This window comes from Excalfactoria chinensis, chromosome 5, assembly GCF_039878825.1.
Source record: "Excalfactoria chinensis isolate bCotChi1 chromosome 5, bCotChi1.hap2, whole genome shotgun sequence".
Lineage (NCBI taxonomy): Eukaryota > Metazoa > Chordata > Aves > Galliformes > Phasianidae > Excalfactoria > Excalfactoria chinensis.
Window position 1 is genome coordinate 4075815 of NC_092829.1, and position 21076 is coordinate 4096890.

At 43.6% G+C, this 21076-nt stretch overlaps 1 protein-coding gene across 5 annotated transcripts in view; it reads right to left on the reverse strand.

Moving 5' to 3' along the window:
• The window catches only part of SLC35F4 (solute carrier family 35 member F4), a 97410-nt gene that overhangs the window by 9594 nt on the left and 66740 nt on the right, over positions 1-21076 (reverse strand). For 3 of the 5 annotated variants that reach the window (XM_072337959.1, XM_072337960.1, XM_072337958.1), the window contains exons 2-3: positions 10839-11027; positions 6566-6863 (exon numbers count right to left, since the gene is read on the reverse strand). In XM_072337959.1, coding sequence (XP_072194060.1) covers positions 6566-6863; positions 10839-11027 — 487 coding nt within the window. The remainder of the gene's footprint in view (positions 1-6565; positions 6864-10838; positions 11028-21076) is intronic. The other 2 variants (XM_072337961.1, XM_072337962.1) reach the window with 1 other exon arrangement.

Below are 21076 nucleotides of genomic sequence, written 5' to 3' on the forward strand. Positions count from 1 at the left end.
AGAAAAGTAGTTTAGTTCACATAGAGAAAATAACCAACATTTTTTCTCAAAACAGCAGTTTCACAAATAGAAAAGAAGTAGCTTACCTGGAATAATCACACTCTACGCAACAGTAATCCCAGAGGTATCACAATAATCCCACACGTAAATGAAGGTCATCTATAAAACACTGACAGCTCTCAGCTTCTGCCTTCAAGGCCGTGAAAAGGGTGATTATAACTGCACTTTTTCTCTCTAGCTTGACAACTGTTCTCTTGCTTTGCTCTGATACCTGTTTTTTATTTCAATTGAAGTATATTCTAATGTATGGCCAGGTGAGCTTTAGGAACTGCCTGAAAGATACCCACTGGCACGTGAAGCTGAGCTGATGAAACAAGAGGGGAGGAAAGGGCAGGGGTATTTAACAGCTGTATTTTACAACAGAGTGAAAAGTGAGAATGCATCACAAAACCAAAACACCAGTGGAGCAAACCAAGGTGCCACCAAACTGCAGCACATCGTTACATAACAACACTAAGGGACTAGGACCAAAATTCCCCCAGGTCTTGGATCCCCAGAGCTTTCATAGCTTTGGATAATTCCTCAAATACCAATTACCTGGAACTAACTAATAACTTCAATGAGTGCACTGCAAAACAAGTAAAGCAAAAACCTGGGTTTTCTGTGCTTTACTGGGGAGTGGTAGCGGTAATTATTATCTTGACCTTATTTCCCATTTAAAGAGTTGTGTTTGGGCCTCCTAGCCCACTGCTAGTAACTGGGGAAATCTGCTGTTAAAAAGGTTTTTAGCATTATGAATAGAAACCACCATTCTCCATTCGAAGAAAGGAGGGTAATAACATCTGTGTAATATGTAGGATAACCTACGCCTTACTTCATAGCTATTAGTTCCCTCTGCTATTAAGATGAGCTGGGGTACAAAGCAGTCATTTAACACCAAAGCTGGGATATACACCGAGCTGCTGATGCTCAGCCTGGCAGATCTGCCAACCCTCTCTTTCAGTCTGGATGAGCTGAACACTCTTCAGAAGTCAGCCTGCTTCTATGGAACGTTATACACAGAAAGAGAACAGCTCGTGTTGTGTATCATTTATTACTTGCTTTGTACCTCATTTACCTGAGGCAAACTGAGGCAAACAAATAAATGTTTCAGTTGGAATGCAGGCTGCTGCAGCACTGCTTTCAACAGGAGTTAAATGGGATGCATTTCCTTGTTTGGGAATGGCCTTGCTGGCAGCAGAAACTTGAGTGCTTGTTGGCTTGCAGATACAGCAGCTGACACTTAAAAGATGTTTTTCTCCCCGTGAGACACAGTGGATGCAGAGATGATGCTAAGCTCAGACTGTGTCTCACTTCAGGCAGGTGTTGCTGACCAGGATGCACCAAACCTGTGTTAGCATTACGAGATGCCAGAGCTGATATGCCCTGTCTTGTCACGAACAGATCTGAACTGTGAACTATTAGACCTGCGTGGATCCTGACATGCAAACCAGTGGGAATTCTGCTGTCCATAGAGATGCACAATTGGGTTGTTACATGGTTCTAAATCCAACCTGTCTCAGACACTGTCAAAATCCGTCTTAGAGGGAACAAGCTTGTGCTATATTAAAATGAGAGAGATTGGTTCTTGGGCTGCTCACAATAATGCAGGGCACGATTAACTGTCCCAGTGCTGTGCCAATAGCATACAAACAGCAAAATCATCTGAGTGCATCACCGTGTCAAAGTCTGCAAGGCTGCAGGAAAAACTCTCTTCAAATGTGCCATGGAAAATCATGTCCCCATCACCCCTATGCCTGGCAAGGTAAGGCACTGAGAGCAGGCAGATAAAACAGAGCAGCAGCACAGCTGGAGAACAGCTGGACCTGAGAGATACAGGAGACACTGGGAATTAGACCCAGCACTTCTGCCCATCTATCCACTGGGAGGGGAGGGAGTTTCCAAAGCTAAAGTGGGGAAATGCCAGATTCATAGAATCATAGAATGGTTTGGGTTGGAAGGGACCTTTAAGACCATTCAGTTCCAACCCTCTGCTTAGGCAGGGACACTTCCCTCTAGAGCAGTTTGCTCACAGCCCCATCCAGCCTGGCCTTGAAAAATGAATGGGTCAGGCTCTGTTGTCCTATAGATCCCCTGGATGTTTGCACCCAGACAAACACAGAGCAGAGTCAGGTCCAAAGTGCCCCAACTAGGAGTTCATGGAAGGAGGAAGCCTCAGCAAGATTTGTGTTGTCCTGGGATGGGCTCTAAAGGCTGGTCAAAGTCTGGGAGGGACCACCAAAAATGTCACTTATCTCTGAGTTCCCAGAAACAGTGTGTGGGGGGGTGAAGACAGGTTCACAACTAGCAAAAGAAATCTGAACGTTTGGCTTCACATGCCCCAGGCAACAGACTGCTTAAGTACATGGAAGAGCCCTCATCGCACACAGGAGGAGACAAGGACCAGGCACAAGAGGCCAGTGCTTCATCATCTCTCAGTTAAAAAAGGGGGAAATAAAAAGAATAAGAAGAAAAAGATTGTGACAGGGTTGTACCGAGCAAGAGAGAGACCTGCTGAATTCAGTTCTACCAGAACTCCGTGTTCCTAATGAAAAATGCTCAGTGAGTGAGGAGCTAAGAAGCCTTCTCTTTCCAGCCATGTAGAGTGATTGCCTCGGGCTCTGTGAGGGCTGGTTGCTCAGTAGTTAACTCAGCCTCTTTGGCATGCAACTAAAATTAAACCTGCAGAAGTCATCGGGACATGACAGTGATTAAAACCCTGCGCTCAGAGGAGAGCTGCGTGGATTCACACCGATACAGATCTCTGTAGGCTGTTGACTTACAGACAGAGTCATATCTAAGGGCAGCTGACCCTGAAACTATGACACAAACTATTTCCAAATGCACAAGAAGTCTATTTAAAACCTGCCCTCTAACACAAATAGTTCCTTTTATTTACAGGTAGCCCTGAGCTCTGGGCAGTGTGCCACGCTCTCAGGGATTGCAGCACCTCGGGCAGTCGTGAAGCTTTACCTCTGGGTCGTACTACACAGACTGCATCCCTCTCAGTTATTTGGATGCCAGAAGTCTGTTTCCCTGCAGAAGAATAGGTTTGCTCACCCCTGACACACAGCAGCCTCTGGAGCGTAATGCAGCAGCTGCTTTTAAAACAGCTTACAGAAAAGCAGCTCACAGACAATACCTGGGGTAACATGAGTAGGGCGACTGTAATGCTCACATCTTGTTGTCCTTCTTGCTAGACAACCAACTCTTCACAACATGTTCATCTTTCCTTAAGCACACACCTACCTACCCACACTGTACCCAGCCAGTGCCCTAAGGCTGCAGAGCACCTGCTGCTATAGTATGAGAGTATTCTGGCAGAAAGCTGCTGAATGCTACAGTGCTTGTCCTGGAGGAGCCCAGACAGCAGGCAGGGAGGCAACATTTTCTGACATTGGAAATAGAGAATCATAGAGTTGTTTGAGTTGGAAGGGACCCTTAAAGGCCATCTGGTCCAACCTCCCTGCAATGAACAGGGATACCCAGAGCTCTATCAGGTGCTCAGAGCCCAACTCCTGACTTTGGTTGTCTGCAGGGATAGGGAACCCACCACCTCTCTGGGCAACGTGTATCAGTGCTTCACCTTATCTTAAAAAGCTATTTTATCTTAGACCCAGTCTAACACTCTCCTCTTTGAGTTAGAAACCATTTCCCTTCATCCTACCACAACCCTCCTAAAGAGTCTGACAGGTCAGTAGTTCCCTTCCACCTAACCCAAGTCATAACTCTAGAAGGACCCTACCACCACATCTGCAGAGTGCTTAAGCATCTGCTGTCAGCAGGGTTGGATTTCCTTTTGCAGAGCTTACCGAGCTTTGGAACATTTTGTTCATAGCTATTGCAACGCCTCACATTTCAAGGTCTTTATCACATGGAACTGTTGTCTGCAGTACCAGGAAGATACAAAGAGCTGTGCTTTCCACCTCCAGACAACTGAGATACTTCAGTGAAACCCAGCGGGGAGGTAATAACTGAGAGTTAGTTTCTGAGACCACAAAATTTAATCTCTAAAGTAAAGCGTGAAAAGGTAAGAAACACACAATTGACAGTCTTAAGGAAGCCAATGTAAAGTTGAAGACTGAGACTTTTTATCCTTCCAGGTGGAATTTCATTTTTGAAGAGATAAAAAACAGCAGTTGCTCTACACAGCTTTACCAGCCTGGGGCAGCTCCCTGCCAGTCACTGCCATCATCACTGGTCTCTGCCAAGATATCATCAACACTGTTTGCTCTGATCCACTGGGACTGTCATTTGTCTTTTAAAGCCCATTGTGAGGGACTACATCCTCCAGAAACACAATCTCTTCTGGACCTGAGGCAGGCCTGGAACCATAATACTTTACTGACAGGAATTACTCCACTGTAATAAAACCATCAAACAAAGCAACAAGAAACCTTAGAAAGTGCTATTAAAAAATTAACAATAACAGTATCAAGAACACAAAACAAGCTGTTAACTGAGCAGCTGACGAGCCTGGAAATTAACCCTGCTGTGGGAAGGAGGCTGGTTTACGTGACCTCCAAAGATCCCTTCCAAATTTCTATAACTCTGAATTTAAAAACTCCAGATGATGCTTTTCAATTAAGTCATCAGGAAACCAAGCACTCATCCTGGAGAGATTTCAGTTCCCAAATCCCAGCACAAAGAGCTCATCCAGCTGTAATGCAGCACGGACTGAGCAGGCTGGTGCCCATAACAAAGTCAGTACTTGCCAGCAGTCACCTCTCCCTGGGCTCTGAATTCTCAATACATCTGGACTAGGAAACACTCTGGAACGTGCCTTTCCATCAGCTCTAGCACCAGAGTCCTCCCTGCACACTTCACAAACGTAGCTTCATGTCTGTGTGCAGAAGTTCCTCTGGGCACACACACGTGTCTTCAGACCTGGCTGAACTTTATCAACAGCTTGGGAAACGTACCTACTGTTTAGGAATGCTTTTATTACTCACTGCCACAATTTAGATTCTTTCTAATTTCTAATGATTATTACTTTACCCCATACCCAGAAGCCAAGCTGACGCTGTTGATGTTCTCACCAATACTCCAGAAAGAATCCGAATGGAGGCATCATTAACTATCAAAGCACTGGGTTTTCAGAGAAGCAGCTAATTAAATGCAACCGTTCCATTTCAGTCACTCTGATTTGACAGAAAAGGATAAATTTAGGGCCAAATTATATCTCAGACCATGGCAAAAGCAGCTGAGGGAGGACTCTGGCCCTGCTACACTCCAGCCCTGATGGTCACAAATCGAATTCCTCATGTTCTTGGTGACAGATGTGCTGAACCCTCCATCAGAGGGAACAAGGTGTGGGCCACACACTGTAATATCTGGCAGAACAGATCACTCTGCTGCAGTCAGTAATACTGTTTTTGAAGCAGCTCTACACTGGAGTAAAAGAATGCGGTCCCGCTTCAAAATTACCCTGCCAAGACCCTTTCTTCCCAGACAAGGTCTGTTATACTGTGACAAGCTGAATTTACCTCCATCCTTTCAAACAGCTTCTACTTCACTGTTGGATGAGTAAAATAATGGAAGTGGAGGAGGAACAGTCAAATTAATTGCCCCAGAAAGTAGTAATTCCAAGCCATCAGATGAGGCTTTAAGTACCAGCCAGGGTGAAACTGAGCCAGTCTGGTCCTTCTACAGTCCTGGTGGTTGGACTGAATGACTTCTTTGGGTCCCCCTTCCAATCTTGAATTCCCGTGCTTTCAGACTGGCTACTAAAAAGGAATGGGCATTTCTACATCTGCACTGGTGCAGACTAATACTATAGCAAACACTGTGCATTCCTGCAGCCTTTGCACTTGAAGCTGGGAGCTCAAGTGCAACTTGCAGCCACATCGCATGTGGAAAGCCTGGAGTTAAGAGTTGTTCTCCCCAGGCCCTTGCAAAAGAGAACAGTTATTTCTATACAGAGCTTTACAGAAGTACAAAACCTCCTGTAAATATCCTCTCGCCAGCACAACAGCCACTCAGCTATGCCAACTTACTCCTCAGTGTTACAGGCAGAGGAGAGCCAATGCAAAAGAGCAGAGAAGGCTCCAGAGGTGCTCATCCTCCTGGCTGTGATCCAGCAGGAGGAGGAGAAAAAGACAATTTTCATGCTGCAAAACAGTGTAGGGAGCAAACCATCCCCTCACCTTGAAGCATCTTTTATTCTCTACAGCTATTGAGCTGTTTTGATTGCACTTTATGCTACCATTCTGTCAGGAGAGATTAACAGTCAGTGGAAAACTGATGGAGGCAAGAACACAAAATATAGAGACAGCGAGATTATAAGCAAATAACCAACCCTTTCAACTCAGTGAAAGCAAAAAAAAACCCTGTAACGACCAATTGTCCATTTATTCAAGCATATGTCACTCATCTGTTAGCCTTTTCAAGATTATTTATGAATGAGATTCTCTGCAGCATGACCTTCGTCCTGTCTTCTGACACCATGGGTCAAACTGAGAAGTGCAGTGATTTCAGTCCACAGTAATCAGGCTGTTTAAAGTGATATTGCCACAATAAAGCCTACCTGAATTTTTTGATTGGAGACTGCTTCTCCTGTGCGGTTGCAAGGTGCCCGGAATAATAAATAGGAAATACCATAATGTTCCAGTTTGTTGAGAACCAAGTCATGAAAAAAGGACAGTCAAATGTCTCATATGTGATTTTGACAAACTGCGTTGTCCCAACCCAGGAGGAAGAGACGGACAAAATGATCAGAAATCTCCAAATAAGCTTAAGAAACGTGGATGTGCAAGACTGGCATCGTGTCTGTCCCTCGGCTTCTTGGCTGCTGCTCTCCGTGTGCGTTTGCGTTCCTTCTTCTCCTGGATAAAAATGATACAGAAAAAGAGTTGCACACATCATTAATGCGTTCAAAGCAGCTCTTAGCAACATCTCACTTAGTGATCCAGCCACAAACCACTCCATGCCTTCTCTCTTTTAGTTCCTGCACGCCCCACAAACACCAAAACCCCGCTCAGAAATACTTCAATGATACTACCTTCAAAAGAACAGGAACAAAAGATGATCACAATAGAGGCCTGAAGTAACAGCATCATGGTTAAGCTGTCTGCCTTATTTGCCCTTCTTCCCTTCTGCCAGCCAAACCTCCAGAACACAGCTACATCTCTTGGAACCGGCTACATTATGAAGTCAATTACTCTGCATGTTTGCAGCATAAAAGCTGTCTGAGCCTACACATCTGGAGCCAGAAACAAGTTCTTATTATTGAAAATTTTAACTCAAAAAATCACTGTTTTCTTCGAGAGGTGAGGAGTAAACAGTCTGGTGGTTTGATGTTCCAAAGCGGAGACAGGGATTATTTCAGTCAAGTCTGTCTATTTACACTTTTGAAGTTAAAAAAGGAAAGTGAACAAAACTGAAGCTTGGCATGCCTGGAAATAAACCTCTCAAGATAAGCAAGAAGGAATCAGAAAGTTGTCACGTTCCATTTCCATATAGTACTTTTCAGACCTCATTTGTGGATCATTGGAACCAGCATTGCAGAGCACTGAATCCCACTGACTGAAGACTGGCTCTCCAGATTTACTGATCAGAGATGCAGCCCACGAACCCGATTGTGATTTCACAGATCCCAGCTGAAAACAACAGCTCCGACTGCAGCAGCAACCCTCAGGCTTCATCTGTACCCATGAGCTCATGCAGCACCAATGAGCTCCATCATTTACCACATTAGAACATATCACATAGTTTGACACAAGAAACAGGAGTTCCTTCTGAAAACCATGACCTGCAGCTATTCTCAACTAGTTCTCAGTAGTGTAAGAAACTACAAAGCTGCTGATGCTAAGGGGAGCTACAGATCTACTGCAGTGAGAGCACCCAGGCACTCTCCTATGTTCAACCTAAACTCAGTTCTGACTTTCCTTCTTTACTACTGTTTCTGCTACAGCCATAAGGAGATGTCAAAGTGAGGTTTGGAGTTATTAAATTAGTCCAACGTGATCTTCTAGAACTGATTCATCATAAGAGTAAATTTGCAGTCAAGAATTTACCTAACCAGGACAAGAAGCTTTTTGTAATTACCAACATACGGTGTATTTTTCCCCCTAAAAATAACAAGTATTTAGTACTGCTCCATTGTTTAGTGATGAATCAAGAAGTGAAATAAAATTACAGGCTCATTTAAAACATACAGAAGATAATCAGACAGGACACTGAATAGAAAGGCACCGCTGTAGCATTATCTTCAGCTACTGAGAGAATACAGGTAGTTTTATAGTACTAATCATGACTGTTGTCTTCTATTAAAAAGTAAATTTCAGTTTCTTTGCAAGTTAAAATGGTTCAGAAAGAACATATTTCATAACATCCCCTTATGGGTTTTCCTGCTAAGCAAAACTACCACACAATTAGTCCTTCTTCAGCTAACAGTGAAAGCAATCACGCAATGATGGAACACTAAAGCACCTTTATCCACACACTCCATTTTCCAATTACCAAATAACGCTGTAATTGCTGTTACAATGCATGACACTATCATTAGCGTTTGACTTGGTTGTTACAGCACCGAATGTTGGGGAATGGCACAGAAATACACACTTTTTACAAGTCCTAGCTTGATTTAAAAGACCTGTGTGAGATTTAGCCTAATTAAACGTACTGTAGGGAGTTTTTGTAAGCGCTTAATTGACAGGATTCATCCCATGTAACGTCGTTAGCAATTGTTTTTCAGGCTAAAAATGTTGTCTAGGCTCTCTCTATACTTGCTGAGAATAAACAGGCATGTTGAGAAGGTGGCTGATCTCATCCCCATGTACCAAAGAGAGGTGGGATGCGTGACCCACTGGAGGCCCTTATCTCACCTTAGTCTAAATACCTACATTTACAGTGAAATCCCCAGGCAAAGTGGCACAGTAGCTTGACAATTGCATCTGAAATCCATGAGATGTGTACACTGAAAACATGGTCAAAGATCCACAAGGGAGAGATAAGAAATATCTTCAAAAGAATCACGCAGCTTGAACTCAAAGAGAGTAGGGACATACGGAAAGCAGACACACAAATCACAATAAAAAGGTTGGAGGACTTCCAAGTGATGAAGTTAGGCCTGAATTGAGCTAGAAAGTAGAATCTGAGTCCAAGTACTGAATGCTATGCTGAAAAATAAGCTCATGAGCCAAAGTGGTGGGCAGATAGCATTTACAATTAGCAAGGCCATAGAAATCTTTGGTGACTTACTTCAGCTTGAAACTAACCAACTGACTTAACCTGTCAAGAGCATGGAAGCAATCTGAGAACTCAATAAGGATGAAAAGAGAGGGAAAGAATGCAGATGGCACCACAGGTGAAGCATGCAGATGACACTGGTCAATGGCAAACTGTGCTGAAAGTCAATGAGCAGAAATATCCTTGCATGCTCCTTTTGTCTGTCAGTAATGTAACTTTTGTATGTGCTTCCTCCATAACAAGAGGAACCATCTTTTGCTTTTGTTTTCAAAAGAATCAGATGAATAAAATCAAAACCTGCAGTTTTTCTTCTGAACTCTTAAGTGTTTCATAACTACGTCCTAGAAAATGAGATTCTTTGTATTTGTTCACCTACCAGTCAGGTCAGTCACACTTAGACCTCACTGATGAGGAAGATCTGGATAAAAAGGAGACTAAAAATACTGCAAAATAAACATTTGGATGAATGTGATGTCACGGTGCTATTCTTTTCTCAGTATGACTATAAGTCCTTTCTTAACTAAAGACAGATTCTGATTTGGATGTACACTTATGCAAGCAAATATGGAGTTATTCATCCTGATATCTGCAACAAATGAGAACAGATGATTGGTTCTCCAGTATCTTGGGTAAGATCTTCACTGCAAGATGCTGTAACATCCACTCCTTGCTGCAGCCATCACCTTTAATGTCTTTCTGAGGGTTTCTGTCAAAAGAGCACAAGATTTCTCTGTTTTCCATCCAACTCGAGGCAGAAAATGGCTGACTCTTGCTGTCATCAGCGATGAAGTGACAAGATTTGTCTCCCACAGTTCCAGTGTGCAAGGGAGAACCAACCTGCTCTTCTTCTCCTTTTTGCTCACAGTACCTACATATACTGTTTTCCAAAGTATTTGGGACAGTTTAATTATTTCAGTCATTTAGCCGCTCTTTCTTCAGCAGTACAATTCAGCACAGTCAAAGATCTCTGGCTGCATACTGCAACTGCTCTCATCCCACCCCTGCTGATGACAGATGGACACGATGGTGAAGAAGCCAGCATTCGCCATACCAACAGGTTCATCTGAGCTAAACTTCTGCATAAAGCATGTCACACATTCCTGATGGAAGCCCTGATGTGCAGCCGCTCGATGAACTGAACTGTGATGGTCTTTCCTAGATATCCTCCCACTTGTCGCACCTTTTCTTCTTCTTCATCAGACTGTCCATGGTACAAGCTGGGATTGTCATTGTCTTTGAGGAGGTAAATGGTTTTAAGGCTCCTGGTCTCTGGCCAGGCTGAAGCTGAGGAAAAACAGCCACCACATAAGACTAGCTGGTATGCTAACGCTAATCATCCTTTCAACATCTTCTGTGCCAACAGGATTTCTCGGATAACACGTTCTATGTTCCTACCAAGGCCCAGCACTTCCTCTCCCATCCTTGCTTCCTTCTTGCCTAACCCCAGTCCGCACACAGGTACAGGAAGGACTTTCACAAGGCCATGCAGTTTGCAGCACCGAAACCCAACGTCAGCACGTTCGGACTCTGCACCGTCTTTCCAAATATCAGACAGGAGAGGCCTTTTGCAGGCATGCTGTGACACCGGCAATGCGGTCCATTATGCCTACCTGATCTGCTCTGCCTCTCGACTCTGCTGTGCCGACAGATTCCCGAGGGACTTCGATTCTGCAGCTCAAGAATGGGAGCAGCAGAATCTTCAGCCACAGATAGAGGGGAGAGCTGCCTAGTCATGCCTCTGTGTCTGCTGGGGCAGTTGCCTCCTGGCTTGCATTGGATGACAGATGATCGTGAGGCACCTGAGAAGAAAGAGTTTGCATCAGTTTGGCTGTAAACTTCCTGGAGGAAAGTGGGGCTTTCAAACACTGTCAGCAAAATGCATACAAATGAGTCAGTGGGAGAAAGGAAGCACACGGCAAAAAATCAAGGTCTCAGCTGTAGTCAGAACAAAGTAAATAAGTAAGTAAATACTTAACTCTCTCCCCCCTTTAGATAAATGCTGCTGAATGAAAACCACTTTCCCCTGAAGAAATGAGAGCCTTATACTGCAGCATACTCTCAAGCCATGCAGGTCCATCCACAGGCTCTGAACAGTCTAAGGAATTAGTACTCACGTGGGCCCCTCCTGAGCACTGACACTGAATCAAGCCAAAGGAGAGGTCACCATTCCCCATAGGACAGAAAGAAGGGCTGAGGAATGACTGGGGTTGGTGCTGAGAGACTCTCAAGGTGAGAGCTTCCCCTTCCATCCTTCAGAATCACTCTTGAAGACTCTTGCATCAGATGAAGCCTTGGTCACTGATGGGTCTTTAGGATGTAGGTATTTGCTAACTTACAGAAGAGGTCAGTTTGAAGGCTTCGGGTGCACCGTGTCAGAATCTCCACATCTTCATGCATGTTACTTTTTCTTCTGCTATGATGTGCAACCACCTCCAAGACACTGCATATCAGAGGGAGATTTTACAAAGGCACAAGGCAGTGAACGAGCCCCAGGTGCCAGAAACACCAGCAACACCAAATGAGAAGTTTGCTGGTGAGAAGGATACAGCGTTTTATAAGTACATGCTTGGAAGACTGGACTAAGAACCAGAAAGAAACAGAGCAGAGTGCAGTGCTGGAATCTGGTCATCTTCAATACTCCCAAACATACTGAAGGTGTCAGTTGAAGAGGTCAGCACGTGAGCAGAGTTCTCTTCTGAGTCAGTAAGCCAAGTTGACAGGCCGTTTTTGATAAGCACGTGTGTTCATGGTCTGTTGAGATCACCCACCTCTTCTTTTGCACCTGCAACTCCAGTTGGTGACCATTTCACCCAGACAGACAGAAGTTGCACATACTCAGAGCAGCCACTGACTTTGCCATGATTTGGAGGCTTTAATACAACAAACACTTGCTTCGCACTGAAGAGTACAGGAAAACTGCCATAAAACTCCTGTGTAAGTGCAAAGTATGCAACAAATCCAGCAACAACTTCTTAGAAGGCAACACTCTTCATTACAACACGAGCCACTTCAGTGCACTTGGAGCAAATAACTCCACACCAAATAACAACATGAAAGCATTTCCTAAAGCTGGGATTGTATTCAGGATAACAGAGGAGCCAAGTCAACACCCTTCTGCCAGAGGAGGCTAAAGTTTATATAACTACACCTGAACTACAAGCCGTGTTTGATTCACCTGCTCTAACTACAAAGACCACAAAGGAGATGTTTAGAACACAGACTGTGACAGTATAAACACTGAAGCTGACTTTCAAGGACCAACAACTATATGGTAGGTAGGCACTAGATGGTTTCTCCTCTTTTTTTGGTGAGCATCAATGCCTACAGAGCTTTTTAGAGCCTACAAGACATTTTCAAACCCTTAAAAAGCTTTTAATCTTCATATATTTACTTTCTAATGGAGAAAATATTGATCTAATAGCCACACAACTCTTCCCATGACCTTGTTCTACCCGTTTCACAAGTCCAAGCCTTGTTCTTCCCACTTGTCACCCCACAAGAAGCAGCATCGCACCTTTATTTGACAGCTGAAAGTTACTTCCCATCTCTGTGAGGTTAAGACAAGCAGCACCTTCTGGCCTAAATATCCAAAAAGGCACTTCCAAATCTTCCAGTCCTTAACTTACGGAAGCTTTATTTTCAGGAAGCATTTGCTGACTGCCTGTCCTCCACCACCAAGGGGCACCGACCCAAATCACTGATTGCTTTGATACGCATCATTTAAAGCGATTTCATTACGTTAAAAGACACATGCTACATCTCAATTCACGTCATCTAGAGCAAGCTCAAGATTCACATTATACTCAGCAGAAGTCTACCAGATGATCTGCAACCAAAATTTCAAGGATGCCTATTTTTCTCACGTGCAAAAAGAGCCCTGAGTTATTTATATCTGGTACAATAAAGGAACATCAGTCTTTTCCCGTACATTGAGAAACTCAGCAGCCGAGACCAAAACTGCAATTCAGGAGATTGCATTTAATCGAAAGTCACTGCTTGATTTAGTGTGATCTCCTTTTGTATTTGAGAGCAATCAGATAGCACGGCAATTTATCAAAATCTCCTCGTTACAGCTGGAAAGCTCAGGCCATCTAACGCTACTGAATCTCACCATAATTTAAAGAGATGCTTTGACAGGGAAGGTGAAGAGATACGCGCTGGGCTAATTTCTCCAACCTCAGTATCAGCAGCAAGGACAACAAATCACCCTTTACACAGAACTCCAGCAAAAACTTGCACGTGTGCCTCTAACCCACGTGTCAGAGGAAAGGAAAACTGACTGTTGTATAACTAATTCCCATTCTTTGACACACAAAACAACTACTGGCCCTCAAGAAGGGATCCAATGAGACCCTCCAGGCTTAGATAGAAATCAAGAGCAGCATTTCCCACTGAATTTTTGTGTAGGTGAATCCCACATGCCTATGGAGGCCTTGTGGCCTCAGGAGGTGAGAGCATGACCTCCCAGAGTTGACAAGAGGAGGGTCCTACCGTAATGTACCATGTGAAAATGAAGAAACAACTAAAAAGCTCCCAAAATACACATCCACCAGAGCAAAAGTGGAGCAGCACTGTTGGGGTCACAATCATTTGACTTACTATAGATGTAAACCTTAGAATGAGTGCCTGATAGAAGAAAGAACAACCATCTCGAGTAGAAATATCCTCACTGGGTCAGACTTGTTACTCTACTATTTACCTGATCTATTTTTTTTAAACTCAAAGAACCTAGCAAACAAGAAAAAATCTTGCCAGAGTGTTGGATCTTGCTGCTGGAAGTATTCCTTGACTGTTTGGAGCTTATAATTGAGTGTCAAAGTAACACTCAGCCCATACGCTTGACAAAGAAAGGAATGGAAAACAGGAAAGGGCTGCATAGGATCGTATCAAGCATTTAATGAATCAAATGCATCTGGGTGACTTTCCATTCTTGGATAAAATTCGCTCTGCCCCATTTTTTTAAAGATTATTATTTTTATTCTACTTCAGTTAACTCTTGTTTTCCCCACCCTAGAAATGCAGACACTTTACTTTAGGAAGTAAAGCCATTTTTCTATAAATGCAGACCAATGGAGACTAGCAAGGAGAACCTGTGGCTTTCTGCATGCTTCTATCAGAGTCTGTCCACGTCTTATATTAATTACTATATACTTATTCTTGTGTCATTCAGTTAAACAAGGTAATTATGCTTGTGACTAACCTAAACCACATGATTAACATCACTGAAGTCCACGCCATTTCACATTCTTCAACACTGCTCTGAACCCAGGCTGATGGAAGAGGTGAACCACCAAGAGCTGCTGCTGCTGCTGTCTTGGTTCCAAAGAGGAGCCAGCAGCACCATTTTCACCATCCATCTATAATCTGCAAACACCTCTCTTGCCTCCTTCCTCTGTGAGAGATGCAAAGCAGGACTTGTGGCTTTCCATTTACGCACAGACTTTCACGTGCAGTTCACACAGTGGGAATATCTGCTGCTCTGTGGCTTCAGGCCAGACAAATCACTGTTATTATGCAGGGAGCTAGGAGAAAAGGGATTTTGCTTTGAGATTCAAGAACAATGATTTTCAGATTAGTAGTGTATACGTTGTACGTATCTATTGAGTGACAGCAGTGCTTAGAATACCAAAAAAGATGCCATTCTTCAAGGAACACCTTTTCATCTTTTATGGTCTCAAAGTTGCAATTAAAAACAAAGTGAATGGACTACCAGTAAAATAATGAATTCATTATAAAAATGCAGCCCTGGGAGTAACTTTAATGATCTCATCATCAGATAATTGATTTTTTTTTTCCTTTTCTTTCCTAAACAGCTGCCCCAATGGAAATGAAGAACCTCTCAAATAGATAATTGAATTCCTTTCCGTAACCTCTGCATGTCCACAATACAAAATGTTTACTAATTTGGAGACAGCAACATCTGCCTTGCTGGCATGTGCCAAAACATTGCTTTGTTGGTTTGCTGGGTTGTTTGTTTGTTTTTTTTATTATTATTACAGAACTAAATTGATGACTAAATGGATGACATGCTTATGAACTGGAAAAGTTTCTTTGTATTTTGTTTTCACAGCCCTGGAGAGGAGGGAGGAATCATCCATAGCTATCACTGTAGTCAAGCAATAGATGAGCTTTGCCAGAAAGTCACTCAAGGCATTTACAGTCTTCATTTTACTCACCCAGTAATAAAATCTGTTTGTTCTACTGTGGCCTCAAAATCTCAGCTCCTAATATGTCACTGTGCATTGACAACACGATGCCTTCGCGCCACTGCTGCGGAAACAATCGTTGAGCTTTGACAGATGGATGGAGGTAGAAGCCAGTCTGGTGCTACGCGGAAAGTACGTCAATCGAATGTTCCTGCTAAATTGGGCACCAGCGAAGGGATTGACAATGCTTCCTTTGTGCTGCAACCTTACCTGCTGGTGAGCATCCGCCGCAGTGAAGGATGCGCTCATACATCACCAGCCCATCGCTTCCAGCAGCCCGTATGCACATGCTCACGTTGGTAACAGCCAGCGCCCAGCCATGAGGGCTGGAGATTCTTGCAGTGAAATTCTGCTCCTAATGTTGTGCAGTAAGGAGATGATGATGTAAAATTCATGGTTGGGGAAGCATTGGATGAGCACGACTCATAAGAAATAGGGACTGAGCTGCGGTGCCATCGGTATAGGAGGACAGCTTTTTCTGTCAATTTTATAGCAAGAAAACCTCATTAGAGAGCATTAGCCGTGGCTTTAATTGGATTGTTTGCCACTGCTACCACACAGCTGCAGGCAGGGCTACCTAGTTACATATATAGCTAATTATGTCCATAGTTTGTTTAATTTCAGCATAAGGGTCTCAATGTAAAATCAAATCCTGCCCATCATTACATTGGTATAGACCCACAGCAACTGAGTATGACCAGCAAGGCTGTTCTGGAGACATGCCACTACACCTGAAGATATTACTGCCATTAATGTGAAGTTAAAACCCAAGGGCAAACTCTCCCCCATTTTTCAAGAGTTCAGAACTAGAAGCTCAAGTCTGGACCCATAATTACATTTATGAAAGCCAAGCAGACCAAATCTATGAGGAGAGTCATTACCTAATGTCTTACACAGGATTCAGGAGCAAGCATCTCTTATTTTGCTCAGTGAAGGTAAATTATTTCCACCATATCCCAGACCTCAGTGATGTTCTCCAGTTAAAGACACCCTTCAGACACATAGAGTGTCTGTGTATCAGGGCTATGCACGTATGCCCAGTCAGAGTAATGCCCTGTTTATTCACTCTTTGCTAGTTTGGGAAGTTTTTGTGTCTGAAGGGGATGCGAAGGTTATGATAATTATTATTTTATTTTGCCCGGGGAAAAACAAGATTTTCACATCTTAATGAAAAACAAATGACTCAGTGATGGTGTACAGCATTTCTCCTGCACTATGATTAACTACCGTCAATAGGAGAAAGCTGAAGAGCTGACATTTTTGTTGCAGTTCAACACTGACGTCCATCTGCAATTCCTGCCAATTATCAGCTCAGTGTCTGCACGCAGCCATTCATTTCAAACTGACAGAAATTTCCCTCACAGTTAGAAATCCCCCTAGTTTCAATATGCCCGCCTATCTTTGATATAAAGCAAACAAAGAGGGAGCAAATAACTTAAATTCCATCATCCCATACATAACACAGTGCCTAACGAGGGATGCGTCACCCTGAAAAGTGGGAATACTCTCACTATGGCTGTCATTAAGTGCCTGAAAAATGGTCTCAGGGCAGAGACAAATGACAGAGACACCCATTAGGCATGTTGAAGATGCATCTTGCTCTGCCTTAGAGGAGTGGACACAAAGAACTTCCTGAAGTTACCATCTAGGCCTTCACCTCCTTGGCTTTGTGATGATAACAGCGCTGGGAGCCAGACCCAGCACACCTAATGCTCCTGATTTAAGATATAGGTTGATGAACACCATCTTGGTTAGACTTACAAGCAAAATCCTGCAGTGTGTGCTTCCTTCCAGCTCTTCTGATTGCTAGAGATTGCTACTGCCAATGTAGAAGCTACGTCATGCTCCTGTCCCAGAGCCTGATATGGTTGGAATGCAGATTTCATCTGTGACATCTGCTCATATAAACTGCAAGGTCCATGAAAGCCACCTGGCAAGGCAGGGTGTCTGCACATCCTGGCTGTGCTCGGGATGGCAAGGGCACGAGACGTGCACACAATGTATGTCCACATGTACCTGCTGCTGTTAGAAGGAGCAACAGCGTGAATAGCACTGAGATTTAGCATATATATCAAAGTTTAGGAAATTCCATTTAAGCTCAGTGAAGCCAGACAGTATGGGTGGATATACACAGCTATTCATCTTTTGAAAATAAGGAAAGATAGAAAATAAGGAAAGATAGAAAATAAGGAAAGATAGAAAATAAGGAAAGATAGAAAGAGTCACTAAGCAAGCTGCACAGAGGTACCGACTCATGCAGTGGTTGATTTTCATCTCCCAAGAGCCTCATAGCTGGCTGCTGATCCCTTAGACTAGCATTCCTATATCAATTGCTGTATAACTGCCTTGGCTTCTGCATGCCAGTCTGATAAACACAACTGCAAGTCTGTACATCCATCATTCTGTGTATCAGCTGCATGAAAAAGCCATTCTGAGATGCATGCTCTTTGGCAAACCTGGGAATATGGCAGACCTGCATGGTCTGCAGCTGCTGTGTCCTAAAACTCCAACTGGGGACTGCAGCACAAAACGGATTCAGGCTGCAACATCATTATGTTCAACAGCTGTAACCATATAGAAAGAAGAAGAGAAAAAAGATCCCTTGGCAGGAGCAAATAAAAGCTTTTCTGGCTGTAAACAACCCGCAGAATGGTTTTTGGGGAGCTCTGACGCATGAGCACAAGGGATAGCCATCTCTGGAGAACCTGAGAATTAGTTTGTTACTGTAGTAAAGGGTCACTGTGTGCACTGATGTGCTTTTCCCTGTTTTTTTCCCCCTCCTTACCCACTTTACCAGAGTAATGTTGTTGTTTTTTACCCATTCTCATTCCAACATAACTCAAATATCACTGTCTCCGTTTCAGCACAAACAAGGAATCCCATTGATTTGACATCAGAATTAATATATCAGCACCAATGTCAGAACAAATTTTGCAAATAAGATTATTTGATAGCATCTGAAGTGCAAACAGCAGCCAGGGAGAGCATCAATGTGTTCTGAAATGTAGCAGCTATGTATATATTCAAGTTACTGGTCATAACACAGCATATTTAGAGCTTAAAGGACTCTTCCACAGCTCTGATGTCAATGCAGGGCACTAAACTGAACATAAATTGGAAAGAGCAATACAGCAACTCCAGAATTAGGCTTACTCTCGATATAGAAATGTAGAAACCAAATCAGACAGTCTATCATTTGCATTTGTACCAGAAAGAGTTGATACTAAAGGTCAACTTTTGCAGTTTGGTCAAAGATGGACAAAAATTTGGGCAGGCAGAGAAAGCAATGAGATTGACTTCTGCATGATGAAAGTGAAACTTCTACGACTTCTATAGCAAATAGACTATATACATTTACAAAAGATAATATAAAACAACTATTGGGAGTGGGATAGTTGGGATTCAATTATATTCTGCTGTCAGAAAAGGTTCCTGGCATCCTCATGTGCCCTAAAATCACAATCTTCTGTGTGAGGAGCTGAAAGCTGGGGGTCAGAGGTTTTCATTCTGGTGATCTCCTGAGTCATAGCATCATTAAGGTTAGAAAAGACCACTATGATCACGTAGTCCAACCATCAGCCCATCACCACCATGCCCACGCACTAAGCCATGTTCCTCAGTGCCATTCATAAACCAACATCCATCTGTCTGAGAGAATGATCCTATGGGGACTCCCAAGCCTTGGTGCCCTAAGATCAGCTTCAGAGCAAAGACTTCATTTTAAGCTTTTGCTGACATGAATACTCCATATAGCAGCTTCTGCCAGAGTCCCTTGAACACAACCAAAAGGAACATCCTTTGCTATGACATATCCAGAAGAATTGCTGAATCATAGAATGGCCTGGGTTGAAAAGGCCCACAGTGCTCATCCAATTCCAACCCCCTGCTGTGTGCAGGGTCGCCAACCAGCAGCCCAGGCTGCCCAGAGCCACATCCAGCCTGGCCTTGAATGCCTGCAGGGATGGGGCATCCACAGCCTCCTTGGGCAGACTTGCTTTTCCCCAGATATGGCCGACCCAGAACCAACCAAAACCAGAGGATTCTTGGACCTGAGATGAGATCTATTTTTCATCACTTCAGCACTGACTGAGCAGCAGATAAGCATAAATCATTTCATTTGAAATCGCATATCATTCCATTACAGAAAACGTCTCTGACAAACTTTGTAATAAATTACACCAGATGTGCCTCCAATGCTTTCACAGATTTATACATTTTACTCTGAAATAAAATGTGATGAATCTCACCAAGCAAGAAGAGAATCCTCTTGAAATGCCAATGAATCTTGTCATTGCTAAAATGTAGTGACACATCCAAAAAGCAACAGCCGTTATGGGTTAAACTCTCATTTTACTTTCACTGCAGCACACCAACAGTAGCTTCAATGAAAGCCACGAGGCTGCTTTGACATAAAGTCATTGTACAAGGAGTTTAGACCCGAGACACTCCTGAAATCACTCACATGCATCTCATCATCAACTAATTATGAGATAGCTTCAGCTTTCATGAAACACTGCAATAAATCCAGGCTGGTTCGTAGGTCTCCTAAGATACGAGTGTAAAAGCAGTCAGCACACTGACATACAACTCAATACCAAATTGCTTGTATTCATCTCCTTCACCAACTATTGCCTCCTCTGTCTGATGGGTGCCTCCAGAGAGTGATTCATTCCAGCTCCCAGCAGTACCCATCCGAGGAGATGAATCACCTTTCAGAAGCATCCATCTCTCCTGTTGACTCCAGGAAGCTCAAACAACTTTCTCAGTACTTCCAGAGGCTTACATTGAGATGCAGCGGGATGACTCCAAATCTGTCTGCCTCGGGCTTGTGGCAGCACTTCAGTACCTGCTATGCATTAAGCAGGTCCTTTGGTTTCTTTGTCTGACTTAGAGCCTGTTTAAACACTTTTGAGGAACAGTGGGATAAAAGAACAGAGGGTTCTGCTCCTGCTCTGGTCTCAGCACACAGGCTCAGTGCCCAAGTCCCTATGGCATCCTTTCCATGTGCTCTCCTGATGCAAACAGAGGCAGCTGCAGCCTTTTTGGGAAGCTGGTGGCTGCCCTATTCCCATTGGGATCCACTGGAAATCCCCACTAAAATCTTTGTGCTCTGTAAAACTGGCTGCACACACATTTCACGTCTAGGTTTGCAGGGGCTTAGTATTAGTTCTGCCTGGTCAGCCTCATCCCCAGCAAGGACCTTTCCATTTTCAGCCTGTCGGCTATGACAAGTTCTGTCATGTAGTCACTTCCAGTCTATTGCCCTTTCTTGCTAAGATGACTGGATTTTCCTTCCCTAAGGGAACAGATGGTGCAATTTTTGAGCATGGGGAGCGGGTTAAGACTCCCAAACAGCTGGATGGGGGTAGGCAGTAGCTAGCCACTGTCACAGCAGCAGCAAATCACCTTGTTAACCAGCTCATCCCACTCCTCAAGCACCGGGTGAGGGCAGGGATTACTATTTCACACTTCCTAAAATCCAACGGCAATGCACCAACATAACCAGTCAGCTCCATCTGCTCCTTCAGCTTTCTTTAGGGCATTTTTTCCCTTCAAGGAAGGAACACCAGGTAAGCGTTCAGACTGCAGAATACTCCGTATTGCACACATAGTGCACACATACTCCCAAGCAAAATGACAGA